We start from the raw sequence: 16,697 nt of genomic DNA on the forward strand, positions 1-16,697 counted from the left end.
CAGAGTCACTGTGTAATCAGAAAACTTACTTCTAGCTGTATGTGGTCCTAGCACAAGTACTTCAGTCTTGTCAGAGTTAAGCAGAAGGAAATTAATAAGCATCCAGTGTCTAATGTCCTTAACACATTCCTCAATTCTATTAAGCTGATGTCTCTCATCAGGTTTTGCAGAGACATACAACTGTGTGTCATCAGCATAACAGTGGAAACTAATACAATGTTTACGAATAATATCACCCAGAGGGAACATATATAGAGAAAAAAGCAGTGGACCCAAGACAGAACCTTGTGGAACACCAAACTTTACCTCAGTATGTCTAGAAATATCACCAGTTATATCAACATACTGATAACGATCAGTTAGATAAGACCTGAGCCAGGAGAGGGCCGCTCCCTTAACTCCCACAACATTTTCTAGTCTATCCAGAAGAATGGAATGATCAATGGTATCAAATGCTGCACTAAGGTCAAGCAACACAAGCAGCGAGACACAGCCCTGATCAGACGCCAACAGTAGGTCGTTTACTACTTTAACCAGTGCTGTCTCTGTGCTATGATGAGGTCTAAATCCTGACTGATACATTTCATGGATGTTATTCCTATGTAAATATGAGCATAACTGCTGTGCCACAGCTTTTTCAAGGATCTTGGAGATAAAGGGGAGGTTTGATATTGGCCGATAATTGGACAGCTGACAGGGATCAAGGTCAGGTTTTTTAATCAGGGATTTGATAACTGCTAGTTTAAAGGATTTGGGTACATAGCCAATTGTAAGAGAAGAATTTATTATTTTTAGAAGCGGTTCAATTACTCCAGGCATTATCTGTTTGAATAGATGTGTAGGTAAGGGATCTAGTACGCAAGTTGAGGCTTTTGATGTAGAGATTAATGAAAGTAATTCCGTTTCTTTAAGGGGAGTAAAACATTCTAACTGATGATCTGATACAGTTATATAGTTAACTACAAGGTCACTTTCATTGTCTGACCTTAAATTAGTAGTTTGAATTTTTTGTCGGATATTCTCAATTTTGTCATTAAAAAAATTCATGAAGTCGTTGCTACTACATACTGCAGGTGTGCATGTGTCAATAGTGGACCTATTCCTGGTTAATTTTGCTACAGTATTAAATAGGAATCTAGGATTATTTTTGTTATCTTCTATTAGGGAGGAAAAATATGTTGATCGCGCAGCACTAAGAGCTTTTCTATACTTCAGGAAGCTCTCCTTCCAAGCTAATTTGAACACTACCAATTTTGTTTGACGCCATTTACGTTCCAATTTTCGAGTGGTCTGTTTTAATGTGCGAGTGTCATCATTATACCAGGGTGCTAATTTTTTGTCTCTGACTATTTTCCTTTTTAGAGGAGCTACATTATCTAAAGTATGGCGGAATGTTGACTCTAAGCATTCACTTGCCTGATCAAGTTCTGCAGGGGCTGACAGTGACCCAATCAAAGTTGATAACTCTGGGAGATCATTTATAAAGCTCTGTGCAGTAGTTGACGTGAAAGTATGTTTAATACAGTAGCGTGGTGAGGTGCATATATTATTACTCAGACATAGTTTGAATGAGATGAGATAATGATCTGAGATAACTTCAGACTGTGGAAGTATGACTATATTGTCTACGTTTAATCTGAATGTTAGTATTAGATCGAGGGTGTGACCACCATTATGGGTCAGTCCTATGACATTCTGCTTAATCCCTACTGAATCTAAGATGGACACAAAGGCTGTTTTTAAAGGGCCTTCTGGGTTATCGAAGTGAATATTAAAATCTCCTACAACTAACGCTTTGTCTAAGGAAATAACCAGATCTGAGATAAAATCTGCAAATTCAGAAAGAAACTCAGAATATGGCCCCGGGGGCCTGTAAATAATAAATAACTGAATTAACTGGGTAGACTTATTTTTTGAGGCTACATACATTATATGAGTATGAAGAACTTCAAATGTATTAAATTTATAACCAGGTTTTTGTGTTACACCTAGATAATCGTTATACAGTGGTGCTTGAAAGTTTGTGAACCCTTTAGAATTTTCTATATTTCTGCATAATGATGGCCTAAAACATCATCAGATTTTCACACAAGTCATAAAAGTAGATAAAGAGAACCCAGTTAAACAAATGAGACAAAAATATTATACTTGGTCATTTATTTTTCAAGGAAACTGATCCAATATTACATATCTGTTAGTGGCAAAAGTATGGGAACCTTTGCTTTCAGTATCTGGTGTGACCCACTTGTGCAGCGATAACTGCAACTTAATGTTTCCAGTAACTGTTGATCAGTCCTGCACACTGGCTTGGAGGAATTTTAGCCCATTCCTCTGTATAGAACAGCTGCAACTCTGGGATGTTGGTGGGTTTCCTCACATGAACTGTTCACTTCAGGTCCTTCCACAACATTTTGATTGGATTAAGGTCAGAACTTTGACTTGGCCATTCTAAAACATTAACTTTATTCTTCTTTAACCATTCTTTGGTAGAATGACTTGTGTGCTTATGGTCGTTGTCTTGCTGCATGACCCACCTTCTCTTGAGATTCAGTTCATGGACAGATGTCCTGACATTTTCCTTTAGAATTCGCTGGTATAATTTAGAATTCATTGTTCCATCAATGATGACAAGTTGTCCTGGCCTAGATGCAGCAAAACAGGCACAAACCATGATACTACCACCACCATGTTTCACAGATGGGTTAAGGTTCTTCTGCTGGAATGCAGTGTTTCTTTCTCCAAACATAATGCTTCTCATTTAAACCAAAAAGTTCTATTTTGGTCTCATCCATCCACAAAACATGTTTCCAATAACCTTTTCACTTGTCCACATGATCTTTAGCAAACTGCAGATGAGCAGCAATGTTCTCTTTGGAGAGCAGTGGCTTTCTCCTTGCAACCTTGCCATGCACACCATTGTTGTTCAGTCTTCTCCTGATGGTGGACTCATTCACATTAACATTAGCCAATGTGAGAGAGGCCTTCAGTTGCTTAGACATTACCCTGGAGTCCTTTGTGACCTCACCAACTATTACATGCCTTGATCTTGGAGTGATCTTTGTTGGTCGACCAGTCCTGGGGAGGGTAATAATGGTCTTGAATTTCCTCCATTTGTACACAATCTGTCTGACTGTGGATTGGTGGAGTCCAAACTCTTTAGAGATGGTTTTGTAACCTTTTCCAGCCTGATGAGCATCAGCAACGCTTTTTCTGAGGTCCTCAGCAATCTCTTTTGTTCGTGCCATGCTACACTTCCACAAGCATGTGTTGTGAAGATTAGACTTTGATAGATCCCTGTTCTTTAAATAAAACAGGGTGCCCACTCACACCTGATTGTCATCCCATTGATTGGAAACACCTGACTCTAATTTCACCTTCAAATTAACTGCTAATCCTAGAGGTTTATATACTTTTGCCACTCACAGATATATAATATTGGATCATTTTCCTTGATAAATAAATGACCAAGTATAATATTTTTGTCTCATTTGTTTAATTGTGTTCTCTTTATCTACTTTTAGGACTTGTGTGAAAATCTGATGATGTTTTAGGCCATATTTATGCAGAAATATAGAAAATTCTAAAGGGTTCACAAACTTTCAAGCACCACTGTAAATAACCACAACGCCTCCTCCTCTGCCAGTTAGACGAGGCTGGTGTATATAACTGTATCCAGGAGGACTCGCTTCATTTAATTTTATATATATATATATATATAAAATCTCCTTCTCACCCCCGGCGGGGGGGTGGTATCCATGTCATCCTCAAGCTCGGGTCCTCTACCAGAGGCCTGGGAGTTTGAGGGTTCTGCGCAGTATCTTCGATGTTCCTAGACTGCGCTCTTCTGGACTGAGGCTTCAGATGTTGTTCCTGGGATTTGCTGGAGCCACTCTCCCAGTTTGGGGGTTACTGCCCCAAGTGCCCCCACTACCACGGGGACCATGCAACCCTTGATCTTCCACATCCGTTCCAGCTGCTCTTTCAACCCTTGATACTTCTCAAGTTTCTCATGTTCCTTCTTCCTGATGTTGGCATCAGCTGGGATCGCCACATCTATCACCACCACCCTCTTCTGCTCTTTGTCCACCACCACTATGTCCGGTTGGTTAGCCAGGATCTGTTTGTCAGTCTGGAAGCTGAAGTCCCACAGAACCTTGGCCCTGTTGTTCTCAGCCACCTTCTGTGGTATGGCCCATTGGGACTTGGGTACTTCTATTCCATACTGGTTGTAGATGTTCCTGTATACTATCCCAGCCACTTGGTTGTGCCTCTCCATGTACGCTGATCCAGCTAGCATCTTACACCCTGCTACTATGTGCTGGACTGTTTCAGGGGCTTCTTTGCACAGTCTGCATCTTGGGTCTGATCTACTCTGGTAGATCCTGGCCTCTATGGCTCTTGTGCTTATGGCCTGTTCTTGTGCTGCCGTGATTAGTGCCTCTGTGCTGTCTGTCAGTCCTGCATTATCCAGCCACTGGTAGGATTTCTTGATATCAGCCACTTCCTCTATCTGACAGTGGTACATGCCATGTAGGGGTTTGTCCCTCCAGGTTGTCTGTTCCTCCTCCTCCTCTGCACTCTCATCAGGGTTCTGCTGCCTGAGACATTCACTTAGCAGTTCATCCTTTGGGGCCATCTTTCTGATGTATTCTCGGATTTTCGATGTTTCATCCTGGACCGTGGTCTTGATGCTCACTAGCCCTCGGCCTCCCTCTTTCCGCTTATTGTATAGTCTCAGGGTGCTGGACTTGGGGTGGAACCCTCCATGCATGGTGAGGAGCTTTCAAGTCTTGATATCTGTGGCTTCTATCTCCTCCTTTGGCCAGTTTATGATACCAGCGGGGTATCTGATGACTGGTAGTGCATACATGTTGATGGCTCGGACCTTGTTCTTACCATTCAGCTGACTTTTCAGGACCTGCCTTACTCTCTGGAGGTATTTGGCTGTGGTTGACTTCCTTGTGGCCTCTTCATGGTTTCCATTAGCCTGTGGGATGCCAAGGTACTTGTAGCTGTCTTGGATATCACCTATGTTGCCCTCTGGTAGGTCAATCCCCTCAGTCCAGACCATCTTGCCTCTCTTTGAGACCATCCGGCCACACTTGTCCAATCCGAATGACATCCCTATGTCATCACTGTAGATCCGGGTGGTGTGGATCAGCGAGTCTATTTCTCACTCATTCCTGGCATACAGCTTGATGTCATCCATGTAGAGCAGGTGGCTGATTGTTGCCCCACTACGGAATCGGTACCCGTAGCCGCTCTTCGTGATGATCTGACTGAGGGGGTTCAGGCCTATGCAGAACAGCAGTGGTGATAGTGCATCTCCCTGGTATATGCCGCACTTGATGTTGACTTGGGCAATGGGTTTTGAGTTGGCCTCTAGGGTTGTCTTCCACATTTCCATTGAGTTCTGGATGAAGGTCCTGAGGTTCCTGTTGATCTTATACAGTTCCAGACATTCCAGTATCCATGTGTGTGGCATTGAGTCGTAGGCTTTCTTGTAGTCAATCCAGGCAGTGCACAGGTTGGTCTGTCTCTTCTTACAGTCTCGGGCGACTGTTCTATCGACCAGTAGCTGGTGCTTGGCTCCTCTGGTGTTACTGCCAATTCCTTTCTGTGCCTCGCTCATGTATTGAGCCACATGCTTACTCATTTTTGCCGCAATGATGCCTGACAGGGCCTTCCATGTTGTGCAGAGACAGGTAATTGGCCGGTAGTTGGATGGGATGGGTCCCTTCGGGGGGTCCTTCATGATTAGGACTGTCCTGCCTTGGGTTAGCCATTCTGGGTGGGTCCCATCCCTCAGCAGCTGGTTCATCTGTGCTGCTAGGCGTTCATGGAGTGCATTCTTCAGCCAGTACGTATGGATCATATTGGGGCCTGGTGCTGTCCAGTTCTTCATCTTTGACACTCTTTCTTGGATGTCTGCCATTGAGATGGTTATTGGTTCTTGTTCTGGGAGGATCAGCTGGATAGTACAGTGGTAATGCTCACTGACTATGATGTGGGAAATCGGGGTTCGAATCCCGGTCGGGGCAAAACATCATCCAGTAAGGGTCCTTAGGCAAGACCCCTCATGATATATCAGCCTACCTCAGGAATGAGTGAAGACATAACTGATAGAGTCATACCGGCTCAGACGTCGCCCGGGTCAACAAGGTCTGCGTCAGTTGCTAGGGAACCAGGGCAAACTGATGAGAAATGGGCTACTGGAACAAGACATCGATGGACGAGGACAGAAAATATGGATTTGCTGGAATGCTACTATACAAGCAATCCCAGAGAGAGGGGATACATGCAGCGAATGTGGGACCATTGGATACTTCGAAACCCACAATCAAAGCTAACAAATAAACAGCTATTAGCCCAGTGTTCCAACATCCATAATCGAAATCTACTATCACAACTAGAGATTAATGAAATACAACAACGATGCTATGGCAAGAGGAAGACAGGTCAGCAGGGAGATGCCATCATCATCCCTACAACCAGAGATTGGGTACCAAGCCCCAACAGCTAACAGCCTCAACACAAGAGCTGCTGACCTGAGAAGGAAGATCGTGACCCAACTGGAAACCTGGAGCCCCCGATGAATACTGAAGCTGAGTTGCCAAGTACCTTCAGAAGATCTACTAGTAGATGTGAATGCTGCTCTGAAGACAATCTCCACAAGAACCATCACTGAGACCAACAAGCTGATACACAGTACAGCAACAGTAATCATGGAGATGCTTGGACACAAGGTGGGCTCGGGACATAACAAACAGTATCCACCATGGAAGAGACGATTAGAGGCCAAGATAAAGGCAGCACGGAGAGAAGTTAGCCAGCTAGCTGAACTACAGAAAGGGAACATGGTGAATAAAGGGGCACCCAGGAAGTACAACTCACTCTCCATACCAGAGGCACTCGAAACTGCCAAACAGCGACTAACAGCTCTGGCCACCCGGTTGAAGAGATACACCAAGGAGGGAGAGGCCAGGAGAATAAACAAGCTGTTCTCCACTGAACCAGCCAAGGTGTACTCTCAGTGGCAGGGGAACAACAACCGGTCAGACCCACCAAGAGCTGAGGCGGAAAAATACTGGAAAGTTTTATATATATATATATATATATATATATATATATATATATATATAAAATGTCATGTCTGCCCTCAAACCTGTCGGCACAGGCCGCAGAGCTCTGTGCCCTTATCAAGGCATGCAAATTGGCTGCAGGGCAATCTGTCGATATTTTTATGGACAGCAGGTACGCATTTGGTGTTGTGCACGATTTTGGCACCATTTGGAAACACAGAAATTTTCTCACTAGCACAGGATCTCCCATTGCACATCATAAACTGGTCTTTGAGTTGTTGGATGCTATTTTACTCCCTAGAGCCATTGCTGTAAGTGTGCTGCCCGTACTAACAATACTGATCTTGTGTCTCAAGGAAATGCCAGGGCGGACGCAGCAGCTAAGTGTGCAGCCTCAGCTTCCAGTTCACCCTCTAACCTTGCTTTTCCTCAGGTTTCCACCCCCTGTTTACAGCTAGCGGACTTTCAGAGCACTGCTACCCAGGACGAGAGACGAGTTTGGAAACAGGCTAGCTGTATCTTTGCAAACTCGGTCTGGGTTTGTCCCTCGGGCCATCCCTGTCTACCAAAACACATGTTCCCTTTCTATGCAAAATTGGCACATGGGCTCACCCATGTGTCAAAGGGGGGGATGGTAGCAGAAGTAACAAAGAGATGGTTCACAAAGGGGTTTTCAAACTATGCTGCAAAATTTTGCAAGCAATGCTTGATATGCGCACAACATAATGCAGGTCAAGGTATCAAACTAACTCAAGCAACACACCCAATACCAGACAAACCATTTGATCATCTCCAAATAGACTTCACTGAACTGACACCTAGTGAGGGGGGAAAAGGTACTGCCTGGTAATAGTTGACATGTTTTCAAAATGGGTTGAAGTATTCCCCACAGCTAAACAAGACTCAGAGGCAGTAGTCAAAGCACTCCTGAGACACATAATTCCTAGGTGGGGTATACCTAGCAAAACCTCAAGTGACAATGGAATGCCCTTTGTTAATGCAGCCCTAAAGAAAATAGGAGCATTCCTAGGGATAGACCTGAAACAACATTGTGCCTACCATCCTGCCAGTGCAGGAGCAGTGGAGAGGAAAAATGGGTCCCTTAAAAATAAACTAAGCAAAGCTTGTGCAGAAACAGGGCTAGGATGGACAAAGGTCCTCCCTGTAGTACTCACACAAATGAGGATGCAAACTAGGCCTAAACATGGGTTAAGCCCATTTGAAATTCTGTTTGGACGAATACCCAACACGGGGATAGGGCCAGCCCAAGGAACACTGCCAGACACCACACTGTGTGATGATGCAATGTTGAATTACTGTGCAACGCTGTCCTCTGCTTTGAAATCTATCCACAAACAGGTAAAATAAGTGCTTCCCAAGCCCGCTGAGGGACCTGTGCATGATCTATAACCAGGTGTAGGTACCGTCTGTCTAAGAACTACAACAGCCCGTCTCTTTAAGAAACTACATTTCCCATCACCAGCTTCCGCTTTGACCTGTGTCACACGGGGGTGGGATCACCAACATCACATCCTCCATGAAAGAATAAGTAACCCAGAAACTTCCAAGTCAGTCTCTTTTGGCACCGTGAATTCAACATGGACACAAGGAGGACTTTTCTCGCTCTTTCCATCTGGATTTCAAGCCGTCTGGACACAAAGAGATTTGCTCCGCTGATAAAGACATCTTTTATTTTCTTTTCCTCAAGAATCAGAGTTTCGCGCTTTCCTTTCACCTTTGGCCACGGTAGATTCTCGGATCGTGCGATTTTAAAACTCAGCTTGAGTTACAACCGGTTTCCATTTGTTCCTTACAAGTACGTACAAGACTGCAGGCCAAAGTAGTTAATTTAAAGTAAGAAGCGGCTGGATCCCTTCTAACTGAAAGCTGTGCACATTGTTTAATCAGAGTTTTCTTCCCAGGAGCTACGAAGTGTCGGACCAAGAATTCTCTGTTTCCTACAGAAGTCTCCACAGACTCCTCTGAAACTCAGCCTCTCCAAGAATTCTCTGCTTCCTACAAAAAAAGTTGAGATACTGAAGTAAGACTTGGCATTTTGTGCAAAACCTAGTCTTAGGAATTAGCTTTTATGAAGTGTGAATTTAAACTCAGGAATGGTTTAAATGTGTACACTGTAAACACACAGCGTGTTGAATTGATGAATGTTCTATTTTGTTTTAATCTCTCAATTGTTTAATAGGTTTTGCATGCTCTCTCTAACCCTAACCCTAATTTCATTATTTACACATATCTGGACCTCATCAAGATTTCAGTGAATTTGGTAATGTTATAAGCTAGTGGATTAGCTGCTATGGCTAATTCTTCTATCTTATTAGCATCCAGAGATAACTGTATTGTCTCCAAAGGACTGTTAGGCCTTACCACATGGTCAAACCTCATTTAGCAACTAAAGCTGACTCTCTTGTTTTACTTAGAAACATGTGGGCACCAGGCCTTTCACACACAAACACACCTTAGCTAGCATGCATTTGTCTTAGCTAGCGACACAAGGCTAATCTGTGTCTCCACATGTGGCCAACACATCTTAGCTAGCAACCAGAGCTAAATCCTTTGTTCTCAAACCCCACGTGGTGACACCCCCCCCCCTTAGCTAGCCACATACGGCTAATTCTTTTGTCTAATTAGCAACCAAAGCTAGCTCACCAGGCCTCACACACAAAAACACATCTTAGCTAGCATTCCTTTGTCTTAGCTAGCGACACAAGGCTAACCTGTGGCTCAACATGTGGCCAGTACATCTCTATTAGTAACCAAAGCTAACTCTCTTGCTGTACTTAGAAACACATGGTCACCAGGCCCCACACACACAAACACATCTTAATTAGCACACAAAGCTAATCTTTTGTCTTCACCACAATACACACACATCTCACACACACACACACACACACACACACACACACACACACACATCTCACTGTTTGTATATATTTCAACTGACATTATTCATTTTTATCTTTGTTATAATAAATTCACTTATTGTTGAAACTGTGTGTTTATTTGTTCCGATATTTATGAAGTCACACAATCTCAAAAGAATTCAAAGGTGCATATAGGTTGTGTAATATGGTAAGTGATCATAATAATTTGGAATATACCATAATTTAGCTGTTTGGTAATTTATTATTAAGCACCAAAATTAATGGTATTAATTAATTAGACTGATCCAATGAGACTGATTCCGTGAGTGATTTAATGATATAAGACTGATTCAATGAGACTGATTCAATGGTATGATTCAATGAAAACGATTCAGTGAGACTGATTCAATGAGACTGATTCAATGAGACTGATTCAATGGTATGTTTCAAATGAGACTGATTCAATTTTAATTATTAACCTTCAGATTTAATGAGATTGATCACTCAATTACCAATTGCACCTACACAGGGGATTGGATAATGGTGAAGGACTTCCGATGAACCAAGTGGAACAAGCCATAGTGGAATGGCCCATTCCAGGTCCTGCTCACGACCCCAACCGCAGTGAAGGTCACAGGCAGAGTGACGTGGATCCATGCTAGCCACTGCAGGAGGGTTCCTGAATCAACCGAGCAGGAGGAAGAGGAAGGCCTGAAGGATCCGGGCGCTAACTAAAATGCTTGAGGAAGAAAGGCATCACTGCATGGAACAGTGCGAGTATCACATCAATCACATGTGCACCCTCAATAGGGAAGAGTATTTCAGTGTCTAGCTGATGGATAAGTCTGAGGGTTTTGAGTTTCCTCCAAGTCCCGGTGAGGTGGGACGAGGGCTGCTAGGGCGTGCCCGCCCTCTGAGCACCAACAAATGTCAAGAAGGGCAAGGGTTAACTCGGTAACATCACTGAGGCACTGAACAAGATGCGCAAGGTTGCTGAACAATTACGAGCAGATGAACATGGAGGAGTTGAAGAGAGTTGGTGGCGTTGGTTCAGTGGATGGAAGACTCTGATTCCATCCACCATACCAGTCCTGGGCTTAGTGATTGTGATGCTACCGTATGTTTGCTCCCTGTTTTCTGTCAATGTTTTATGTTTGTGTTTTAGAGGCAGCTGACAAATATCGGTTACCAGATGGTGAAAATGGACCCAGACGACTTGCCTGACTGGCCTCCAAACCCACACAAAGACTATAACCCACCGTTTGATGACATCAGCACAGCTGATATGAAATTAGCCCTAGCTTAAAACACTCTTATTTGTGGTTGTTTTCTGTTCTATTGTTTCCTGATCTATGTATATACACAGCAAAATCCGCATGCCCAAATTAACACTGTCAGATTTAATTTCAACACTTTTAAAGTGTCTATATGGGTCCACCCCATGAGTGTTAATTTAACTCTTTTTGCAGTGTTGGTACCTTAACACTAATTTGGTGTCATTTTTCACTCTTTTTGGAGTTAAAAGTTAATACTTATTAACACCATCCAGTGTTAGTTTTTCTCAACACTGATATGTAGTGTTAGACATTAACTCTCTCAGAGGATCATTTGTTGACTATAAAAGTGTTCGCCCCATAACACTTAAAAGGTGTAAATACAGCTCTTCCTGGAAATAATTTTCAAATTAAAGTTTGCTGAAATAAAGGTGGACGTATTTTGTGTTTTACAATTAAACATTTATTTTAAACATTTGCACCCCCAAAAAATGAAGTCACATTAAAAAATTTAACATGGAACAATATATGCTTATGCTTATTATATGACTTAGCTTATCTTAAAGACATTCCGTGAGTGGTTCCTTTCATCAACTAAGACCGCAAACCTGTTGTCTGAGTAATAAGGGTTACGACTCTTATTCTGATCCTTTTTGTTGAACGAGGATCTATATTCAATAGAATGTGGGTTATGATCCCAGATAGCAAAAGGGCGTTGATTCGACGGGGAATCATCGGCATGTTCTTCGACCATACGCCGTCGAATCATCGTGGATCACCGGCGTTGATTCAACACCGCTTTGCTCATACGAGTTTGCGTTGAAACGACGTTGAAAAGTGGATGGTGGCCGACAGAGAATAGACCCCCTTTCACCCTTTATTCAACTACGGATTTCAGTCGATTTATAGTTTAATTTTCGGCGATGATTCATCCAACTTTACTTCCTGTTTTATGTACAACAGGAAGGCTACAAATTAAGCAAAACAGGCTAAATTAAACTAGCTAACAATAAAGCATCGGGGCTCTTGCCTAGGATGAACACACACATGCATACTTCAACCATGAAAGTGAAACTTAATTTATATCAATGTGCGTAGGCTACGTCCTGTTTTATGTACAACGGGATATAAAAATGCATGCAACAATGCACCTCTCCTAATGTTTGTCAAGCTATCTAATGAGGCATAACTTTTAACATTTATAAGGAACAGAACACACTTGAACAAGTTCTTAGAAACATTTTATGATTTATTTATAATTTATAATTGTGGCCTATATTCCTCTTGCGGCGCAGACACCTGTACATGGAAACAGAAAAACATAACCAAAATTAATTTGATGCAGCATTGATAAAGAAAGTCAGCAGTAGGCTATGGGTTTCTAAATGCCACCCTACCTCACGTCTCCTCATCCCTCCCTCTCTCTCTGGCGCATACTTAAGCCACTTCTTGATTGCGTCACTAAAAGTAGCGTGTGTGCTCCCTGGCAGCTGCTTTTGTAGAGCATCTGAAAGAAAAAGAACAAAATAACATTGAGACTTTGCATGGTGATAATTGTTAAAGTTTGAGTTGTTAAGACTATGCATGTCACACTCTAGTGGTAGGTGGCAAGTAATGGTACTAGTACAGAAAATATATGTAAAAATCAGAAACCATAGATGTGAATCTTGTGACAATTTAAACGGGATTAAAAAAAAAAACATTTTAATTTCCCCATTGACACAAAGCGGAAATAGAAATGCCACTACCGGACCGTTCGTCACTCAGTCAGCCTCCCTGGACTTGCCTGCACACCTGCTTTTTCTGAGTAAGGCGCCTGGTGAGTTTCTTAATCCTTTTTAATCCTTTGCATCTTTCACAATATGTTTGTCATTGTCGTTATAATCGTAATGTTACAGTTAGTGAAGGAGTTATCAAAGAACGTTTAGAAGTAGTGTGCAAGTACTTGTGACAGCTTACTATTTTACCCTCTTTTACAGCTTTGTGCACATGCATAACCTACCAAACAGGACATCATGGATCTTGGTGTCCTTAAACGCAGTTTTTTTCCCCCTCTCCAGCCCAGTTAAATTGGCTGGCCAAGCTGTTGACCAGGAGGCTACGCAGCATCCGCCTCACTGTGACCCCTACGTCGGTTCCTCCACAAAGGGCTAAGGTAGACACCTGATAGAATAAAATGTAGCATGAAGACAATAATGAGAAAGTATTCAGTGTTTATCATTGTTTCATTGATTCACAATGATATTAAGTATTTGTGTTTCTTTTTGCAGGTGTTGCAGATGACTGGAAAGGAAAGACTCAATAAGTACCATTAGCTGCTTTTGTTTGGCATCTTCCTTCACCAGGGCCTCTGCTGCCAAAAACTCCTCCATGGTGGAGAGTGGGAGCTTGATTAGGGGCGATGTCTGGGGTGTGTCTTGTCTCCCCATCTCTCTCCTTAGGGCCCTGACTTCTTGTGCCAGCCTTCCTACTTCCCCCTTCAGCTCCCTGTTTTCCTCCCTCAGCTGGCCAAGGAGAGCGATGACTGTGCTGATGCCCATGTCTGTTAAGTAACACCAAACATTAGGACTTTTATTTCATATTGCTGGTCATTTTTGAAGAGTGATTACAGTTGGGCGGCACGGTGGTGTAGTGGTTAGCGCTGTCGCCTCACAGCAAGAAGGTCCTGGGTTCGAGCCCCGGGGCCGGCGAGGGCCTTTCTGTGCGGAGTTTGCATGTTCTCCCCGTGTCCGCGTGGGTTTCCTCCGGGTGCTCCGGTTTCCCCCACAGTCCAAAGACATGCAGGTTAGGTTAACTGGTGACTCTAAATTGACCATAGGTGTGAATGTGAGTGTGAATGGTTGTCTGTCTATGTGTCAGCCCTGTGATGACCTGGCGACTTGTCCAGGGTGTACCCCGCCTTTCGCCCGTAGTCAGCTGGGATAGGCTCCAGCTTGCCTGCGACCCTGCAGAAGGATAAAGCGGCTAGAGATAATGGATGAATGAATGAATGAATGAATGATTACAGTTGTGGACTCACCACGCAGCAACTGATTGTTCCCCTGTTGCGATGGCAGAGGTGTGGCTGAAATATCAGAGAGTACAATTTAGTTCACTTCAAGGTGCGCCTTAATTTAATTTCTGTTCTAAATTCACACTTTTCATGTTGATTGATTGATTTCCTCTTTGACTTACCATGGAAGCGGTGACGTGGCTGGGGTGAATCTGAAAAATTGTATAGTCAGTTGATCAAAACGCATCTACATAGATATTTGTTTGTTGTTTTGTTTTGTTTTTTTAGTCGTTTATGGCATAAATCAAGACAATGCATAGTTACCATGGGTTAGTGGCTGGCTGTGAAGGAAAGGGCCTGGCGGGGTTTCTGACGACGGTGAATCTGAAAAATAGTAAGCAGTCAGTTGATCAAAACATATCTTCACTTACTCATTGGTATTTTAATTTCTGGCATAAATAAAGGAAATGCATAGTTACCATGAGTTAATGGCTGGCTGTGAAGAAACAGGCCTGGCTGGGTGTCTGAAGACAGAAATGAAAACATTATTATTTCAGACAACTTCTAGGTCTTTAGTAGAACAACAACAAGTGGTACAGATAGTCACCTTCATTAAGGGAGGGGAATTGCCACTCGCTGTCCAGCTGAGTGGTGTCAATAGATGGTGGCCTCCTCCCCCTATGGCTTGGTCCTGCCTCCTCCTCGCTGTCCTCCTCCAAATACCTTTTGTTTGGTCTTAAAAACAAACCCAGGACCTTACTGACACAGCTCAAAACACAAACGAAACCGTAATTGAACTTATAACTGCAAGTTGTGATTTAAAAAAGAAAACACTTTTACCGTCTTTTCCTTGGCCCCATCTCACCATCATCCGATTGCAGGTCTGCTGTAAGGTAGCCTTCCTCAAGCGATCGGGTCAGGTAACATCTTGCTTTGGCAAAGGTGCCTGAAAGGGAAGGCAGTCTTAATGAAATTGGCTTAATGCAGTATTGAAGTATTGTCATTGGTTTAATGAAGTAGCTATGCAGCTCACCACAGGTTGCCAGCACCCTTATTTTTTGATGGAATCGGCATCCTTGTCCCGGGGGGGTGCAGTTCATGGCGGCCTTCACAGCTTTGTTTCCGCCAAAGGGTGGCCAGTAGCATCCCACTTCTCCGTCAACATCTACCACCCAGCTGGACGACACAACTGCTGCACTCCGGTCTTGGAATTCCACAACTTTCCAAATCTGTGCCATCTATAATAAAAAAAATAAAAAAGTACTCCATGGAAAGGATAGTTAGTGCCTGCCATCCAGCTGGAGTACTCCAACTGTCCAGATTCCTTCTAACCCTAACCCTTCTAAGAAAAACAGAAATCATTGAAATGCACTTTTTTAAATTGCTGGCCAGAACTTAAGTGTTGGGGTAATGGGCCCTCCTGGTGTCGGTGTAACAACTGTGGTTGTGTAGGTGGTGGTGGAAATAAACAAACTGGCTCCTCTGAAAGGCGTTTGACAACCTGTTGTAAAGGTTGAGATGGCTTGCGTAGCATTTTTTTTAGTTTACCCAAATAATTCTCGTAAGGAAAGGATGAGATGTTGTCTAGGGAACCATACTGGCGGTACTCATGTGTCAGATGTATTGTTTGATGTACGCTAAACACAATCTCGTCTTTACCATACACCTCTCCAAAATGCTTTACAAAAGCCATTAACAATTTTTCGGAAAAACAAACCATACTTTCAGAAATGTTTGGTGTGAGTAGCAAAAACATGGCCACAGAAAACAACATGAAGTTTTCATAGAGATCTTGTGGAAGAATGTCCCTCAGAACTAATGGCCCACTGTAAATCATAAATTGGCGCAGCTCTGCCGCTTTCCACCTATCAGTTTCGGCGAGTTCACGGGGTTTCCGTGCAAATTCAGCTGGAGTATAGGGACAAAGCTGTATTAACTTTTCGGAGATGGCTTTAATGGCTCTTGTAGGCTGCCTTGTAGAGTTTTTCCCCCTCATCCAAAAATGTATCAACTTTTTCATAATGCCAAGGCAACATAAATGCATACCGGTATAATCTATTGGGAAGGCAGACACCATTTTCACCAGACCCGTCAGAGGACTTCTGTTGATGTGGTGGTCCTCATCTACCATATTTTCAAACTCCTCGTCTGACCTTAGCCTAACATCAGTCTCAGGATACGTCATTTTTTTCTGCCAAATACCAGTCTGATGGCATTTATCGCATCCGGAGTACCCATTATGGCATTTAATTTGTTTTACAAATGCTCAAGCAGGAGCATCACAAATGAAGGATGAAATGGCCACCCTCAGCTTTCTACCTCCAAATGTTACCCCATTGCAAAGCAGATCAGAGAGGTCTTTAACAAACTGCGTCAGATAATCAAACACATTGGAGGGTTTTCCAGGGCCACAAAAGATGCCAACTAAAAACGGTGTTCTGGTGTAATCGCAATCAATCAGTGCCAA

The 16,697-nt window shown here is 43.1% G+C and overlaps 1 protein-coding gene across 1 annotated transcript; it reads right to left on the minus strand.

Annotated features, from left to right (window-relative positions):
* Positions 1-12,658: 12,658 nt before the first annotated feature.
* On the minus strand, positions 12,659-15,129 carry LOC132875046 (uncharacterized). Its single transcript, XM_060911634.1, has 9 exons — positions 15,071-15,129; positions 14,838-14,965; positions 14,710-14,754; positions 14,555-14,614; positions 14,413-14,442; positions 14,258-14,302; positions 13,548-13,780; positions 13,241-13,401; positions 12,659-12,745 (listed from the first exon to the last, which is right to left on the minus strand). The coding sequence occupies exons 1-8, from the start codon at positions 15,088-15,090 to the stop codon at positions 13,270-13,272; spliced, it is 693 nt and encodes a 230-aa protein (XP_060767617.1). The 5' UTR covers positions 15,091-15,129; the 3' UTR covers positions 12,659-12,745; positions 13,241-13,269.
* Between the last annotated feature and the right edge of the window lie 1,568 nt (positions 15,130-16,697).

Source organism: Neoarius graeffei, chromosome 27, assembly GCF_027579695.1.
Source record: "Neoarius graeffei isolate fNeoGra1 chromosome 27, fNeoGra1.pri, whole genome shotgun sequence".
Lineage (NCBI taxonomy): Eukaryota > Metazoa > Chordata > Actinopteri > Siluriformes > Ariidae > Neoarius > Neoarius graeffei.

Coding starts and splice junctions, on each gene's coding strand:
- LOC132875046 (XM_060911634.1), bottom strand. CDS start 15,090: ATGGGGCCAAGGAAAAGACG. Junction 14,303..14,412: donor GCCACGTCACCGCTTCCATG/GTAAGTCAAAGA, acceptor CTGATATTTCAG/CCACACCTCTGCCATCGCAA. Junction 13,402..13,547: donor CCAAACAAAAGCAGCTAATG/GTACTTATTGAG, acceptor TTATTCTATCAG/GTGTCTACCTTAGCCCTTTG.